Source organism: Colletotrichum acutatum, assembly GCF_030867785.1.
Source record: "Colletotrichum acutatum strain CBS 112980 chromosome Unknown BDZ83scaffold_9, whole genome shotgun sequence".
Taxonomy (NCBI): domain Eukaryota; kingdom Fungi; phylum Ascomycota; class Sordariomycetes; order Glomerellales; family Glomerellaceae; genus Colletotrichum; species Colletotrichum acutatum.
In genome coordinates, this window is record NW_026849003.1 from 607,734 (window position 1) to 622,666 (window position 14,933).

The 14,933-nt window shown below is 54.7% G+C and overlaps 4 protein-coding genes across 4 annotated transcripts; 3 read left to right on the plus strand and 1 right to left on the minus strand.

The window, feature by feature from the left end:
* Positions 1–1,563: 1,563 nt before the first annotated feature.
* Positions 1,564–3,105, plus strand: BDZ83DRAFT_747992 (CFEM domain-containing protein; the record flags this gene model as incomplete). The annotated part of the gene is made up of 4 exons (XM_060513546.1): positions 1,564–1,780; positions 1,857–1,882; positions 1,946–2,448; positions 2,514–3,105. The coding sequence occupies 4 exons, from the start codon at positions 1,564–1,566 to the stop codon at positions 3,103–3,105; spliced, it is 1,338 nt and encodes a 445-aa protein (XP_060370041.1).
* Positions 3,106–5,351: 2,246 nt separating this feature from the next.
* On the plus strand, positions 5,352–6,490 carry BDZ83DRAFT_747993 (RmlD substrate binding domain-containing protein; the record flags this gene model as incomplete). The annotated part of the gene is made up of 4 exons (XM_060513547.1): positions 5,352–5,536; positions 5,597–5,616; positions 5,685–6,137; positions 6,195–6,490. 4 exons carry the CDS (start codon positions 5,352–5,354, stop codon positions 6,488–6,490), a joined length of 954 nt encoding a protein of 317 aa, XP_060370042.1.
* Positions 6,491–8,072: 1,582 nt separating this feature from the next.
* BDZ83DRAFT_452642 (uncharacterized protein) lies at positions 8,073–12,812 on the plus strand. Its single transcript, XM_060503165.1, has 2 exons — positions 8,073–10,670; positions 10,741–12,812. Exons 1-2 carry the CDS (start codon positions 8,382–8,384, stop codon positions 12,547–12,549), a joined length of 4,098 nt encoding a protein of 1,365 aa, XP_060370043.1. The 5' UTR covers positions 8,073–8,381; the 3' UTR covers positions 12,550–12,812.
* Positions 12,813–12,879: 67 nt separating this feature from the next.
* Positions 12,880–14,632, minus strand: BDZ83DRAFT_453128 (farnesyl pyrophosphate synthetase). Its single transcript, XM_060503166.1, has 3 exons — positions 14,494–14,632; positions 14,177–14,377; positions 12,880–13,999 (listed from the first exon to the last, which is right to left on the minus strand). The coding sequence occupies exons 2-3, from the start codon at positions 14,294–14,296 to the stop codon at positions 13,076–13,078; spliced, it is 1,044 nt and encodes a 347-aa protein (XP_060370044.1). The 5' UTR covers positions 14,297–14,377; positions 14,494–14,632; the 3' UTR covers positions 12,880–13,075.
* Between the last annotated feature and the right edge of the window lie 301 nt (positions 14,633–14,933).

Genomic DNA, 14,933 nt, shown 5'->3' on the forward strand with positions numbered 1-14,933 from the left:
CCACTAGCAAGTCCCAGCTTGACTTATACGAAGTAACCAACGCTCATCAAGTACACAACTGTGACAACCATCCAACACCCCAGTCTGGGCCCACGAGTGACTGTACGTCAATCTTCAGCCATCGTTCGATAACCCAGAGTCTCCAAGGAAATGCTACCCCGATGAAGCTCCAGACTCCAGTGCTTCATGCCTGCCAGATGGCCGCCCGCGATCGCTGCAGGCAACCCACCCTCGTAGTCCTCGCTCACACCCCCCAGTGCTACGGTCTACTCCTACAGGCCGACCTCTCTACAGCAAGGCTCGCCTTTAATTTACAATCAACCTATCCGTACAGTCAACTCCTTCGCGCCTTGGAGCGATGGGAGGGGGCAAATGCGAGCGGCTTCGGGTTCTTTTCCTCGTTGGGCAGCATGACGGTGGAATACATCCGCCCCTCTCTTCCCACTCCAGGCTGGAGTCGCTGAACAGACTACAGTCTATCCGCACAGCCCAATCATCCCTCCCCCCTCTCTCCATCTTTGCCAAGTAAGCTTGTTGACGGGAACTCACAGACATGAGACCAATTTGCAACGTCCAGAAGCTGTCAAAGAAGAATATGGAAGGAGTGTAATCACCTTCTGGGTACGCCACTGACGCTTGGTAGTCTCAACGGTTGCTAATCATGGCGCCGTCTCTTATTCAGGAGAAGCAAACCTACTGTTTGGGCTCCTAAGTAGCGGCATAATCTCACAACGATCGACGGCGGGATGCTGTGGAACTGGGAAGAAATTCCCAAACCTCTGGGTTCTTTCTTGACCCCCTTGACGTTTTCTTGGGGGCTGGACCGATATCGTTCAGAATCTTGACTGCCCAACACAAGGATATCGATCGAACTCCTGGCCGGTGAAAGAAGACATCCTTGCCCGACGTAAAGCAGCAGGAGTCGGTGCCAAGGGGGTGTGGGAAGGAAAAACGAATCTGTGGTGTAGGGATTAACCACCACCTCCGTCCTTCTCCCCAAAAAGCAGCTCCAGTTTCTCTTCCCACGGCCACACCCACATGACTGGTAACAGGATCTGTTTTGGAAAGCCAGGGCCGCCACATTTCGTGTAAAGCTGTTCAGACTCCAGAGGGCAGAGGCCACCGAGAGGCCCTCCTCGATTGCCCCTGCCTGCCTGCCGCTATTCCGTTTCTTCTCCTGTATCCTGGCCCTGTCTTGCTGCAAGTCTGGGAAAAGAGAGTTGACCTTTCTCATTACATCTTTGTGGCCAAGTTCTGTTGTCTCTATTTTGCCTTGTGTGGCAACCCCTACCTGAGTTGTACGTCTTCCACTTCAAGACGTGGAAGAAAAGTGTGAAGAAAAACGCGTTTCCTTTCCAAGCAAGCTGCATTCTTACCCCAGGGGGGCAATGGCATATAGAATCTATCTCTATCCCCATCCTGTCTATTTGAACCGTTTCCCACGCCCTCGCATCAAATATCTGACCCCCGTTAGCTGGTCAAGGCTCTCTTGAGCTTGGAAAAAGTACTGGTATACACTCTTGGCGGAAACTGTCAACTCGACGAAGATCGGGAGAATCCAACATGTCGCAGGCCGTAGCGGCGCTGGTCCACGCGGCTCAGTTGAGAGACACGAGTAGCACCTCGGCGGCGCTGCCACCCATAACCGACGATTATCCATACCCTTATTCCTCTTTGCAACATACCGGTTTCTTTGTGCTGTTCTTCTTCCCGACGATTGCTCTCCTCGTGGTAGGCCTACGAGTGTATAGTCGAGTCACAACCAAACAGTTTGGCTGGGGTCAGTTGAATCCAAGACCTTGATCTGAGTTGGTATCTTTCTCCCAACGAACTATAACTAATCTTTATTGATGCAGACGATGGCTTGATTTGCTTTGCCATGGTAAGCCTGACAACTTGAACATTTTATATCTCTATAGGTAATTACTTACATTGAACCTCCCAGGCAGATTCCATGGCCGAGACGGCAGCATCATACATGGGCATGCGATTAGGATTCATCGGCATCCACGTCAGCGACATACCCCTCGAAGCCGACAGCCGCCTCGGGAGCCTCTGGAACTACATCATCCAGCTGCTGTACAACCCAATCCTGGCCATCGTCAAGACGTCGGTGCTCATGTTCCTGCTGCGGCTCAGCGGCCAGAAGCGGTCGGTCCGGTACGCCATCCACGCGCTCAACGTCTTCAACATTGCGCTCGGCATCGCCATCTTCACGACAATCATCTTCCAGTGCCAGCCCATCAGCTACTTTTGGGAGAAGGCGGGCCGGAACCCGCCGACGGAGGGCAAGTGTATCGACATGGCCGCTTTCTACGTCAGCACCGCCTCCCTCACCATCTTCACCGACGTGCTGGCCCTCGCCTTGCCCTTTTGGATCTTCCTCGGGCTCAAGATGCCTCTCCGCGTCAAGATGGCACTTCTTGCAGTCTTTGGCCTCGGAGCTATGTAAGTCACAAGGAACACGATCTGTGGACTTTGAACCCCTTTCTAATACACCAATTATCTCGTAGCGTCACCGCCGTCAGCGTCCTCCGCCTCGCATGGCTAATCGAGATATCCTACCACATCAACCAGCAAGACCCGACTTACGACATCCGCTTCACCTACTCCGCCGTCGAGACGAACCTAGCCATCATCACAGCCTCTGCACCCGCGCTGCGCGGCCTCTTCCTCCGCTGGTTCCCCAAGTTCTTCGCCTCCCTCAAGAGCTCCTCCAACGGCCGCTACGGAGGCGGCTACGGCCGCAGCGGCGACCCGACAAAAAAGTCCCGCAACACGGTGGCGACGGCGACGGCCACGACGGGAACCAGAGGTCGCTCGAATACCGCGCGCAACGCCGCCGACGCGTTTCAGCTCAAGAGCATGAAGGGCCGGTCCGAGATCCGGGGCCACTCGCCCACGACGAGCGAGGAGGAGATTATGACGTACGACGGGATCATGCGCACGACGGAAGTGAATATTGTGTACGACGAACGAAGGGACTCGACACCGCGCGGGGATGGCGGGAGGAGAGATGTTGCGCCCAGGGATAGGGATGCGGATGCGGGCAAACGCGATTACGACGCAAAGCTATATTCAACGACCAGCTCGGGAAGTTTCTGAAGAAGTGAGGGCGGGAACCTCGTCTGCCTTTCTGACGCAAGTTTTTTACTATTGATGACCATGTACACAAGAATACCAAACCACATAATCGTCCTGTTGCTACCTTACTTTGAGGTGGGATGCGGTGGACGTGGCCAAACAATTAGATAGATCAAAGAGAAACCCTCCACCGGGATTGCACGTATTAAGAGGCTGTGTTATAGCATGAAGCTGACCCAGGAAACAGAAATAGACAGTTCACGCACACACCCCCGCCTGGAAACTTTTGTCACTCAACTTGACACTTGTTCAATGGGACTTCATCGCTTTGACACTGCATGAATGGTCCATATTAGAGCTGTTCTATTGCCCCCCGCGTGATCTGGGCTGACGAGTCTTCGCGGCTCTGCAACTTACAAGACACGAGCGCAACCTTGGGCGCCCCTGGTCTTCGACTACACATTAAACTACATGAATCGCAGAGAGTAGTATTCCGAGCAAAATGCCTTGGAATGTAGCAACAATGACAGAAAGGATTTACGGCTGTAACGATCTATCCACCGGAAGGGATAAGAGAGCTGAGCATGGCACTCAACGCCAGCTACATCCGACGACGATGACGGTCTTCCTTGTTACGCCATTGTCGTAGAGAAGTCCGGCTGCTTCGTTTTCCCCCTCTCTTCTCTCTCGAATGAAAGGTCACAACGCCCATGTCACCTACTCCACGGGTAGAACGACGATCCCATCCGGAGCGGAGAAATCTGGGCCGGGTATGAAAGACCAGTCCCCAACTTCCAAGTCTCGAGGAATGTTTCTAGCGATATTGCACATGCCGGACCGAGTCGTGCCATTGCGCCATTTTCCCCTCTCACTTTCTCTGTGTATTCTCTTTTTTGGAAGGATTCCAGGCTGAAATCCTACGAGCTTCCTCGTCGTCTGCTCATCAATTGGTAGAATTGGTAGTTTGCCAATTGAGTTTGGCCCGTCCGAGGCACTATTGCTTCTCCTGTTGAAATCTACATACGTCGGCGCTGTATCTGTACCCAGCCCTGAAATATTCGCATTAAGTTCCGATAGGCAAACCTAGGCCGGGGCCGTTGATTGGCGCTTCTAACGTTTTCTTCGTGTAAGAAGCTGCCAAAATCTTCCTTTCGCGAGGTAGGGCAAAAGGCAGCCTCCCCGCTACGCAAGCCATACTCAAAGAGAGAATGGGGTCGGGCGATCGCATGCGGTCTTGGCGAGGGTCTCCCTGTGCATGCTTTCGAGCTAGAAGGGCGCATGTCCAGCAGGTATTGGCACGGATAATGTAGAGCGCAAAGCTTCAGGTTGGCCGCTGAAGGGAATATGATCGGCCCAGGCCCAGTACCTCGATCAGTGCTAGCCGCTCGTATCTCTCCGAAATGATTTCCCCAGAGGATTCGTGCTACGGTAGGCCCGCAGGTTCTCAAGTACTGGCCAGTGCCATTTTGCAGCTAGACCACATCGTAAGATATTTGTGATGAAAGATAACGTTGAATCTGACGCGAGATATCGCGAGCTGTGGAAAACGAGCCTAGGACTATTACAGCGTAGGTAGGATATGGTCGAAAAAATCACCATGACTCGACGTTGAGGATTGAGGGTTGACGGCATTGTTCAGCCTTGGTCCGTCCCACCACCTCAGGGACGAGAGGGAGCCCTTGGAGCCCAGAAAGACGAGACGATAATACCGCCTAAAAGTGCGATGTGTTCGTTCCCTATTGCCTGCCCCCGAGTCTCTCGGCACGAGGCGTCACGCAGCCGCATACCTGTCAGTCGATCGTTCAAATTGGGGACGATTCCAGAAGTCGAGGCGATGCTTCTTTCGGAACGTCAAGGTTTGCGGGCTGGACACCCCATTGATCCCATCTTTGCAAGTTCGTCGGAATCATCCGTTCCGCCTGGACTTGAGGCTTTGGTGGACATGTTCATCCGAAGTTGGAAGAAGTTGGATGAAAGCCGTGATGTGATGAAGCAGGCGCAAGCCTGAGGTGAAATACTGTATGCGTTAGATGAGGATGATGTAATTATGCGAGTTGGCCCAATTGAGTCTCCCGCAGCGGTCGGGTCGCGAACCCCACCGCGGGGTAGTCGACGGTACCAGAGCTTTCCATGTAATTGAATGATATTTTGTTCGACACGTTGCTATACGCCTACATTGAGCGGAAACCCACCAGAAACTGAAGAGGCTCTCTATTGCATTCTAGATAATAACCTCCTACACTAAGACTCGCTTGCAATTGAACAACATGGGTGGCAGAGACGTGGTTGTGACCGGTGCCACTGGTCTCCTCGGAAGACAGGTAGCGCGGGCGTTTGACATGAAGAGTTGGAACGTCAAGGGTACGGGATACTCTCGCGCCGATGGCGTCTCAGTCTTCAAAGTCGACCTCGGAAAAACATCTGACGTCGAAAAGTTTCTTGATGAATCCAAGTAGGGCCCCCTTCATCATGGTCACAGCCAAGACCATACCTTACTGACGCATCATGGTAGGCCTCAGGTAGTCGTGCACTGTATGAACACCAACACCCTCTTCACAAGACAAAGGTTTCAGCACATACTAACACAATAGTATAAACAGGCGCCGCCCAGAGGTTCCCAGATAAGGTAGACAGCGACCCGGACGCCGCCCGCGCCCTCAACGTCGAGGCCACGCGGTCCCTTGCCAAGCTATGCGCCGCCCGCTCAACCTTGCTCATCTACATCTCGACCGACTACGTCTTCTCGGGAAAGCAAGGGGATGCTCCCTACGAGGCCGACGCGGAGACGGGGCCGACGAACCTCTACGGCCAGACCAAGCTGGATGGCGAGCGCGCCGTGCTGGACGAGTACGAGGCTGTCGGCCGCGCAGGGCTGGGCCTCGTCCTCCGCGTGCCTGTGCTGTACGGCAAGGCGGACACGCCGGCGGAGAGCGCGACCAACGTGCTCATGGACACGTTGTGGAAGACGCAGGATGGGGGCGCCAAGGTGAAGATGGATCACTGGGCGATTCGGTACCCGACCAACACGGAGGATATTGGGCGCGTGTGTCACGGTAAGTGCAAGCTTCGTTGAGAGGTAAAAGATTTTATGACGGCTAACGGGACCACAGATATCGCCGACAAGTACATCGGGGCCAAAGACCGTAGCTCGTTCCCCAAGATCCTCCAGTTCTCTAGCGAGGACAAGATGACAAAGTACGAGATTTGCCAAAAGTTTGCGGACATCATGGATCTCTCCATGGACGGCATCATTGCCAACACGGAGGGCAACGACCCGAACGCGAGTGTCCAGCGGCCGTATGACTGTCATCTCAGCACGCGGGCTCTCAAGGACCTGGGTATCGATGTGTCGACGAGTGACTTCATCGGGTGGTGGAGGCGCGAGGTGCACGCTTTCCGCCACTGAATCTGGCTTCATACCGCCTCACTAGGATGAATGTGTGTATCTGGACAACCTCGGTGCATAGATTCCGAGCCGACTAGATTCATAGCGAGAAAAAGGCTGTGATGTGGCATGCAAGGCGAGGGACCTCACGGGACGAGGGCCTCTTTGGATGCCGACATGGTGCCCGTCTCTCGACGTCTTTCTACCGGATGCTATATGGTTTTGAAATCGAAATGATTTAATGCATAAGCAGACATCAATAAGTGGCATATCTGGGTCTAGGCTGTTTGACTTGTCTCATGCGGACATATCTAGCAGTAGACACAAAATGCGAAAGAGAAAAGTAACAAGAATAAAATATATGATCAATTGTAGAACCAGGATCTGGAAGCCCCAGTTCAAGTCGAACCGCATTTGAGATTGGGAGTGAATTCGTTCCTACCACGCCAAGATTCCACGTATCTTGAATCCTTGTGACTGTTGAGACTGGAGGAGGGAAGTCCGACTTGAAGCTCATCGTCAAGGTGCGTATATCGAGTGGTTCTGGAAATGAAGAGAATGAAAAGAGGTAGAGACTCGATGAAGGTTGTGAACTTGAATCGGGCGGGTAAGATGCCTCGAAGAGCGGAGGAATTCTGTCGCTTCATCGCGCTTCATCGCGGACGCTTCCAGGGCATCGTGCGCAATATGACAAACAGCGTGAAGCAATCTCCTAAATCACGAAATTGGCATCTCGCTGAAATTACAATCCAGCTCACATGGGCTCACTGCTCACGCAGGATTCTGCCCAGGCCGAGGTCGCGTCAATCAGATAGGAGAAAGTGTAAACACTGACACGTCAAGAGGGAGTCGGAGTCTGGTCAGGAATGCAGTGCCTGCTCGTTCCTGAACCACAATCCATATTCTCTGGGGTGCAAATTGCATCGAGCTCGACTGGCATTCGGCAAAAGGACATGCGGTGTCGCGCTCTCGGTGTGCTTTGCATGCCTCTGGAGATACATGGACCCCCTTCATCAGCTGACGCGTGATCTGCTGAATAGTGAAGAGGTAAGGTGAGATACCTGAGGTGAATAGAGAAAGGATGAGGCGATTGCCGGGAGAGATGTAAAAAGTCTCCCTTGCCTGCCGTCTTGTAGGACCCCGACTTATGGGAAGGAGAGGTCTTGCCACCATTTCTTTTTTTCACCTTCCTTCTTTCCTCCTTCGCTCTTTGCTCCTGGTTCTGCCTGCTTGCTGCCTGCATCAACGTGCATCGTTTTGCTTGGACGACACAACGTTCAAATTTCTTCATCATCGTTAACTTTCTTTGCTTATTGCTTCGACTCACAAAGTGCTACTATTGTAGCCATCTAATCTAATCAATATTAACTCACATCTTATTTTTACTTTTACCTTTTTCGCGAACCCCCCGTCAAAAATTTGCCTATCCGGGAACCGAGGAGACCGAAAAAAAACAAGTTTGTTCGGGACGGACCACCAGCCCTATCAATATCATCTTTCGTTATCTATCACTTGCAGAGAGATCTGCAGGGTCCTGGGGCAGCACCGCAGCAGCAATCAAAGGAAGGGGGAAATAAGGGCAAAGGCTGCAAGATAACGTTCAAGTGTTCCCTGCTGGGCTGGGGGCGATCAGCTCGGAGGGTTCCAAGGTTTCAGCGGACTGGGCCGCAGCCGCACAACGCCGTCGCCGCTACCATCGACGCCATCGGACGAGGAAATCCGGGGTTCTGATTTCAAGACCCTGCCTAGCATCGCATCACATCGTCTCGCATCGGGCAAACGGTTGAAGGGACGGAATAGCGACGCCGACGAAGGCGACGCTGCCGAGGAAGAGAAGGAGAAACGAGCTCTGGAAACGAAATAACACAATTACTTGACACAAATCGCGCATCCACACCCACCCACACCCACAATGGAAGGGTTTCCGCGTATTAATCGCACCATGTCGGCAGGCCCAGGGCCACCGAAATCACCTGCGCCGCATCCACCCCGGCGAGGCCAGAGCGTCACCGCCGGGAGGCTTACACGGTACAGGAGCGTGCGGGAGCACAAGAGTGTGCTAGACTTTGGACGCAACTGGCGGGACTGGGAGGTGGATATTTTCCAGGACGACGAGACGGTGTCCAATGCAACGACCGAGACGGGCACCGCGACGAGCATTGCGCTGGGTCTAGGCATTGGGATTGCTGTTGATGAAGAGGAGGGAGCTACTGGCGGTGTTGATGATGGTCAGGCAACGGTGTCATCGCCGCATCCTCATGATCAGTATGGGCAGCAACAGCAGCAACAGCAACAACAGCAAACCCCGGCTTCATCGTTGAGGAGGAGGCGCACAGCGCCGTTGCTATCGACGCCAGTGCCGCAGACACCGTCGGGAGCACCGCAGTTGACGATGCAATGGCAATGGCCCGATCTCATGGCCGGTACCGGCATCAGCGACGCCTCGTCTCCGTTTGATTTTGAAAATTCTCCAGTCAGTAGTGGTCGTTGTGCAGCAACAGGAGAAGGAGAAGGCCAAGGAGGAGGGCGTAGTGCGAGTTATTATTGTCGTGGGGGTGGTGGAATTGGCACTGATATTGGCAGTACTGGTGCTGGAGATGGTGCGGTTGGCGGTGGAAAAAGAATGGTGGTCCCAGCCCCTCCCGAATCCCCCGTGCGGTTCAGCTACCCCAATCGACGGCGACCAACCAAGACGGCCCCCAAGGCGGATCTCGACGACAGCTGGAGCCCCTTGCATGGAAGCTCGTCTCCTCCTTTTTTTTCTTCCTCGCCGCCTTCTCTGTCTCCAAAGTCCCCTACCACGACGACTACGGATGCCAGGTCCTCTCCTCCTGCAGGCGGTGGTCGTGCCAGTGGTGTTCTTACTGGTGCAACGACAGACGCATGCGGCCCTTATGGCCCCAGACCCCCAAGCGAACCGGGTTCCCTATTCTCCCTAGCGCCATCCTATTCCGGGTCCACGTCCCCAGCCCCAGGGGTTCCAGGGGTTTCCTCCACTCAGGCCGCCCCTTTGTACGCCTTGGGCCCCTGTCCGCCGGCCCCGTCTGCAGGATCGGTGTTATTACCACCAGCATCAGCGTCAGCTGCTGATGCGTCTGCGTCTACGTCTGCGTCTTCTGCTTCTTGGTCTGCGGCACCGAAACCGAACCTCGTCGGGCTTGTACCACAACCACCAACACCGCTGACGACAGTACCTCCTACACCACCACGACTACCTACAATCCCAGCAGTTCCAGTCGTCCGCGCATTTGCACTTGCGCCTGCATTTGCGCCAGCGCCAGTAGAAGGATCCCAAGGAACGGCACCACTTGAACCAGCTACACCACCGCCTCCAGTACCGCATCACCCTCCTCCTCCCCCTCCACCACCACACTCGCTTTTACACCCAACACAACCATCTCCTCCTGGAATAGGACTGGGACTGCTTCCGTTGCCCATCCCGGTTCAAGGCCAAGCCAAAGTCCAAGCCCAGGCACATCATACCCGAGCACGCGACCTCGTCCCGCCTCCCGGTCCCCATCTGCGCCCTCGTTCGCACAACCCAATCTTGGTTTCTTCCCACTCGTCATGCGCCGACCTGAAGCTCGCTGCCAGGGCTGAACACGCTCGCTCTCAAATTATCACCAAGCTCGCCCTCCAACCCGACTCTAACAACAACACCGAATACACCAGCACCAACAAGGAGGGCCTCATACGCAGCAATAACCCCCACTGGGACCAGCAACTTGCCCGTCAAGAGGAAGATCGACAGCGCCGGCGCCACCAACAACACCAGCAATTGCTCGCCCAGCAGGAACAGCAGGAAGAAGAGCACCGACGTCGCAAGGAACAGGAAGAGGAGGACGCTGCTCGTTGGGCCGAAGAGGTTGCTCGTCTTGAAGCAGAGACCGATCGCATCTTGGCAGACCAAAAGGCAAAGGACCTCGCAAGACTCCAGGCTCAATTGGCTGCCGTACCCGACGCACCAGCCTCCCGTGTCCGGACCCCCATCGTCGACAAGTTCGCCTTCTTCTTGAGAAAGGGTCGCAAGACCGAACCTGCGAACACTCTGACAAAACCTCCCTCTCAATATTTTCAACCCCTCACCCTCGACCACAGGCCCGTCAGTGTCATGGATCCCTCCCGCTTTATACAAGCCGGTGGCGGCGGCATTGTCCCCCAAACAGATGCCCCGACGTCTGCTAGCAATGCCGGAGAGCGCGTCAGTCTTTTTCTCCCTTTAACCATGCATGACCTTGATCTTCATGTTTTTGCTGATACTCTTCTCATAGCGAGTGACTATACGCTGCATGCAGTCGTCAATCAGTCTGCCCGTCACCCCCGATACTACCCCAAGTGAGATTCTGTACTCGGCCGCCAACCTCATGACCCACAACATCAACCCGCAAACCAGTGTCGTGCTCGAGTGCTACTTTGCTTTTGGTCTGGAACGCCGCCTGAGACGTTACGAGCCTGTGGCTCTTGTCATGAACTCTTGGGACCGCGATACGCAGCACTGCCTACTCATCGTACCAGGTGAATCCACGGACAAGAACCCCGACTTGAACCTCGAAGGTGTGCCCCGCACTATCGATCCGCCCTCAGGTCTCATCAACTTCGCGCTGTACCACTCTCAGCGGCCCGGCAAATGGAACAAACGCTACATCACGCTCTTGGAGACTGGACAAATGTTTTCCGCCAAGAAGAAAGATGCCAAACTGTCGGACAAGGATGCCGTCTCGCTCTGCCATCTATCCGACTTCGACCTGTACACGGTTACCGAAAAGGACATGCTGAAGCAGATCAGAGCTCCAAAGAAGAATTGCTTTGCCGTCAAGAGTCAACAGAAATCAACAGTCTTCCAAAATACGGAAAACTTCATCCACTTCTTCGCTACAGATGATGCCAAGCTCGCGGAAGACTTCCAGAAAGTCATTCAAGGATGGCGTAGCTGGTACATTGCAAACAAAATTGTCGATCTGAACAAGAAGAAGTCATCTTCACATAGCAGCAGTGCGAGAAGCGGGACGAAAACGGGCGGCGGCGGCGGACTTACACGAAGCGGCACTTTGCACCGGCCCCGGGCATCCGCCGACGAGACGCCGTATACCATTGGAACTTTCTCGCCGCTCTTGGACATGAACAGTTTCGAGAAACCGATTGACGATTTCGGGAAGGATTTGGACAATAAGCCGACGGCCCGACACGCAGACCACCACTCTACACCCAGACACACCCAGTCTCACAAGGTTGTCTCTCGATCTAGGACCACGCCGAATCTGTCGCAGCCTCACACAAGAAGACTAATTGACCCCTTTGCCAAGGACGAGTTCAAATCCGGCGGTCTGTTGGGCCAAGCTTACGAGGGGCGCAAGCAGCAAGCAGAGAAGGCTGCTCTCACAGCAGACCATCAACAATACGCAGTCGAGAGTCCATTTACTGGGGGGCACTCGCTGCTCGGCCAGTTCCCAGAACACGAAAATAGCGGAATGCCGCAGAGAAGGGGCACGGTGCGTTCGTCTCGCCCCACGGCGGCGGACCCCATGCCTCAGCCGCGGAGTCGATCACGGCCTCCCGCAGCTCGTCCGACCACTTCATCGCGTCCCAAGACATCAGATGGTGGGTCATCTTCAGGGAAACGAGAGATGCCACAACCTCTTGTCGACCTCACGCCCAAGGTGCCCGATTTACCCGCAGCCTGGCGAGACGGCCAAGGCCGCGGTGTACGTGTGCCCACTGGAAAGCCCCTGATCGAGATGGCGACGGGTCTGGAACTACCAGACGGGCACCTAGGACCGCAGCTGCCCACCGTCACCCGCATGGGCACGGCAAAGGCGTATCCTCCCCAGCGCATGGCGTCGCAGTCGGCCGCTTCTAGACCGAGGAGTCGGTCCACAGCAGGCGGTGGTGCTGTACGTCGCGTGGTTTCCAATGAGCAGCAGCCTCCCATGCCCTCCATGCCGAGACGGTCGTCAAGAAGAGACGACGAGGACGTTCCACTCATCAACTTTGTGGAACGCGAGAGGGGTCGCGATACGAGGCCTCGCATGTCGCAGGGCATGTCGCAGGGCCTTGGGCGGAGTGGTACCGTCAGGCACTGAGGAATGCCGAGAGCGGATGGCGGCGGTCCGCTGAAGATTGGAATGGGCCACAAACATTGTAAGACCCCGGGAAAGAAGACGAAAGAAGAGTGAGAGTGCAGTGGACGCGATATAGGCGCATAGGGAGATGTCATTTAACATGTAAGATACCCGGATGTTGACGCGACTAGCATGTCGTCGGTCTGCAACAAAAAGCTTTTGGGGAGGGAACCAAAAAAGACGGCACATTTTGTTTTGCCTAGTCATCTGATCTACCGGACTTGACTACCTTCTTCTAGTCAGGAATAACTATTTTTCCTTTGTCATCTCATAATACGGAACTCTTTTTTTCTTTCTTCATACTTTCTAACGGTTCCATTGTTTGGGTTGGTGTCATCATCGTCAATCAATTGGACTCTGGTATCTATCTTCTTTCTCTATTTTTTTCGGCTCCATGTGTGCCACGTGCAGAAATCCATGATGCCCGCCAAATACAAACACGCGCCCCATCTGCATTAGTAACTATACTTTGTGGTTTGGAAGGTGTTTATTTGGAGCGCTTGTAGATCTTGGCCAAGAAGATTTCAAAGATGCCCTTCTTGAGACCCTCGCTCTCGTCAATGTTGTTAATCATGTCCTTGATCTCGCCCGCGCGCTTCTCCTCGAACTCCTCGAAGCGGCGCTTGAGCTCCATGTCGTCAAAGAGCTCCTTGATGATGGCCTCCTTGGCCTTGTCCTTTTGGCCGTAGTTGTCCTCGAGGATCTTGCGCTGCTCGGGGGTGGCGATGGCGAGGGCCTGGTTGACAAGCCAGCTGCACTTGTTGTCCATGATGTCGGTGCCGATCTTGCCAATGTGCTCGGGGAGGCCGAAATTGTCGAGGTAGTCGTCCTGGATTTGGAAGTACTCGCCAAGGGGGATGAGGATGTCCTCGGCCTGCTTGAGGTTCTTGGGGGTGGCGATGTTGAGGCAGTGGAGGGCGAGGGCGACGGGGAGGTAGAAGGAGTAGTAGGCCGTCTTGTAGACGACGATGAAGCGGTACTTTTCCATGCTGAAGTTGTCGAGGTTGACCTTTTCCTCGGGGGCGGTGAGGAGGTCGCAGAGCTGGCCGAGCTCGGTCTGGAAGGTGACCTCGTGGAAGAGCTCGAGGAGGTCGACGTAGGAGGCGTGCTCACGGAAGAACTTCTTGAGGAGGGTGTAGATTGCGGCCTCGAGCATGAAGGCATCGTTGATGGCGACCATGCCGACGCCCTCGTGGCGGTACCAGCAGGGCTTGCCGCGGCGGGTGATGCTGCTGTCCATGATGTCGTCCGAGACGAGGAAGAAGGCCTGGAGGAGCTCCGTCATCCAGCCGAGGGTGGCGGCCTGGAAGTACTCTTCCTCAGAGAGGGGCTTGTCGAGGAGGAGGGAGACAGAGTCGGGAACTGACATGCCGCGGTTGCATTTCCCGCCGAGGGTGTTGATTTCGAGACTCTGTTTGGCGCAAAAAAAGGAAAGCTGTTAATATTTGGGTGTTCATTTCCTACAGTTTTCCCCCATTTATTCCATTGGGAATGAGGAGGTCGCCGCATATGCGCTCACACGCATAGCCTCATACCAAATCACTTTGATAGTAGAGGTGTCGAGGGGTCAGTGTGGCTAAATGCTTGCCTTCTTGTACCATGCCAGCTCCTCCTTAGGAAGCTTGTACTTTTGCGCATGCTCGAGGAGGACCTCCTCGAGCTTGGGGAAGACCGACTCGAACTCGGCGAGGGTAGTCTTCTTGGCCATCTTGTTCTATTTTTCGGTGTGGTCTGAGGCCGGCTCGGCGGGGTGGCTGGATTGAATTAGGGGGTAGGCGGTTGCAACGGTCTTTAGGAGGAGGCGTTCGAGGTTAGCGACGAGAGCGAAAACGGAGTGGAGGTATCGTGGAGGAGAGAGGAGGGAGGGAGGGCAAGGAAGAAGCAAGGAGACAGAGGTGGACGAACAATGGCAGCGCGAGAGGGAGGAAGAGGGAGACAAGAGGTGTTGGTTGGGAAATTTACTTACTAGGCAAGTTTGCGATAGCAATCCGAAATTAATGCGCCCGCATCAAATTAGAGCCAACTCGTACAAGATGAGAAAGAAAGTGTACCCCTCATCCGATCTTCAGTTGCTATTTTGGCAGGCGGTGGGGGGGCGATTTCCCAGACGGTCCCTGATGTTGCCGGGATAAGTGGGGTTTCGGGATGACAGGCGACCCACGACATCCAATTGACTTCCGCCCCCAGCACCATGGCGGGTCCCAATTACCTAAGCTCACCAAAGTTTACTGGATTGGCTGCCACTGCCGCTGCGTTGCTCACCGTGGCAGTCAGGTACACACGTAGGTCACTTTAGCGTCGTCGCGCCCGTCGCGTGGAGGGAATCCTTGGGTGGACCGCTTCCT

What these genes read in the sequence shown, in the direction of transcription:
- BDZ83DRAFT_453128 (XM_060503166.1), bottom strand. Translation starts at nt 14,296, where the DNA reads ATGGCCAAGAAGACTACCCTCGCCGAGTTCGAGTCGGTCTTCCCCAAG. An exon ending in AGCTGGCATGGTACAAGAAG is followed by an intron (nt 14,000 to 14,176) that starts GCAAGCATTTAG and finishes TGCGCCAAACAG; the next exon opens with AGTCTCGAAATCAACACCCT.
- BDZ83DRAFT_452642 (XM_060503165.1), top strand. Translation starts at nt 8,382, where the DNA reads ATGGAAGGGTTTCCGCGTATTAATCGCACCATGTCGGCAGGCCCAGGG. An exon ending in CTAGCAATGCCGGAGAGCGC is followed by an intron (nt 10,671 to 10,740) that starts GTCAGTCTTTTT and finishes CTCTTCTCATAG; the next exon opens with CGAGTGACTATACGCTGCAT.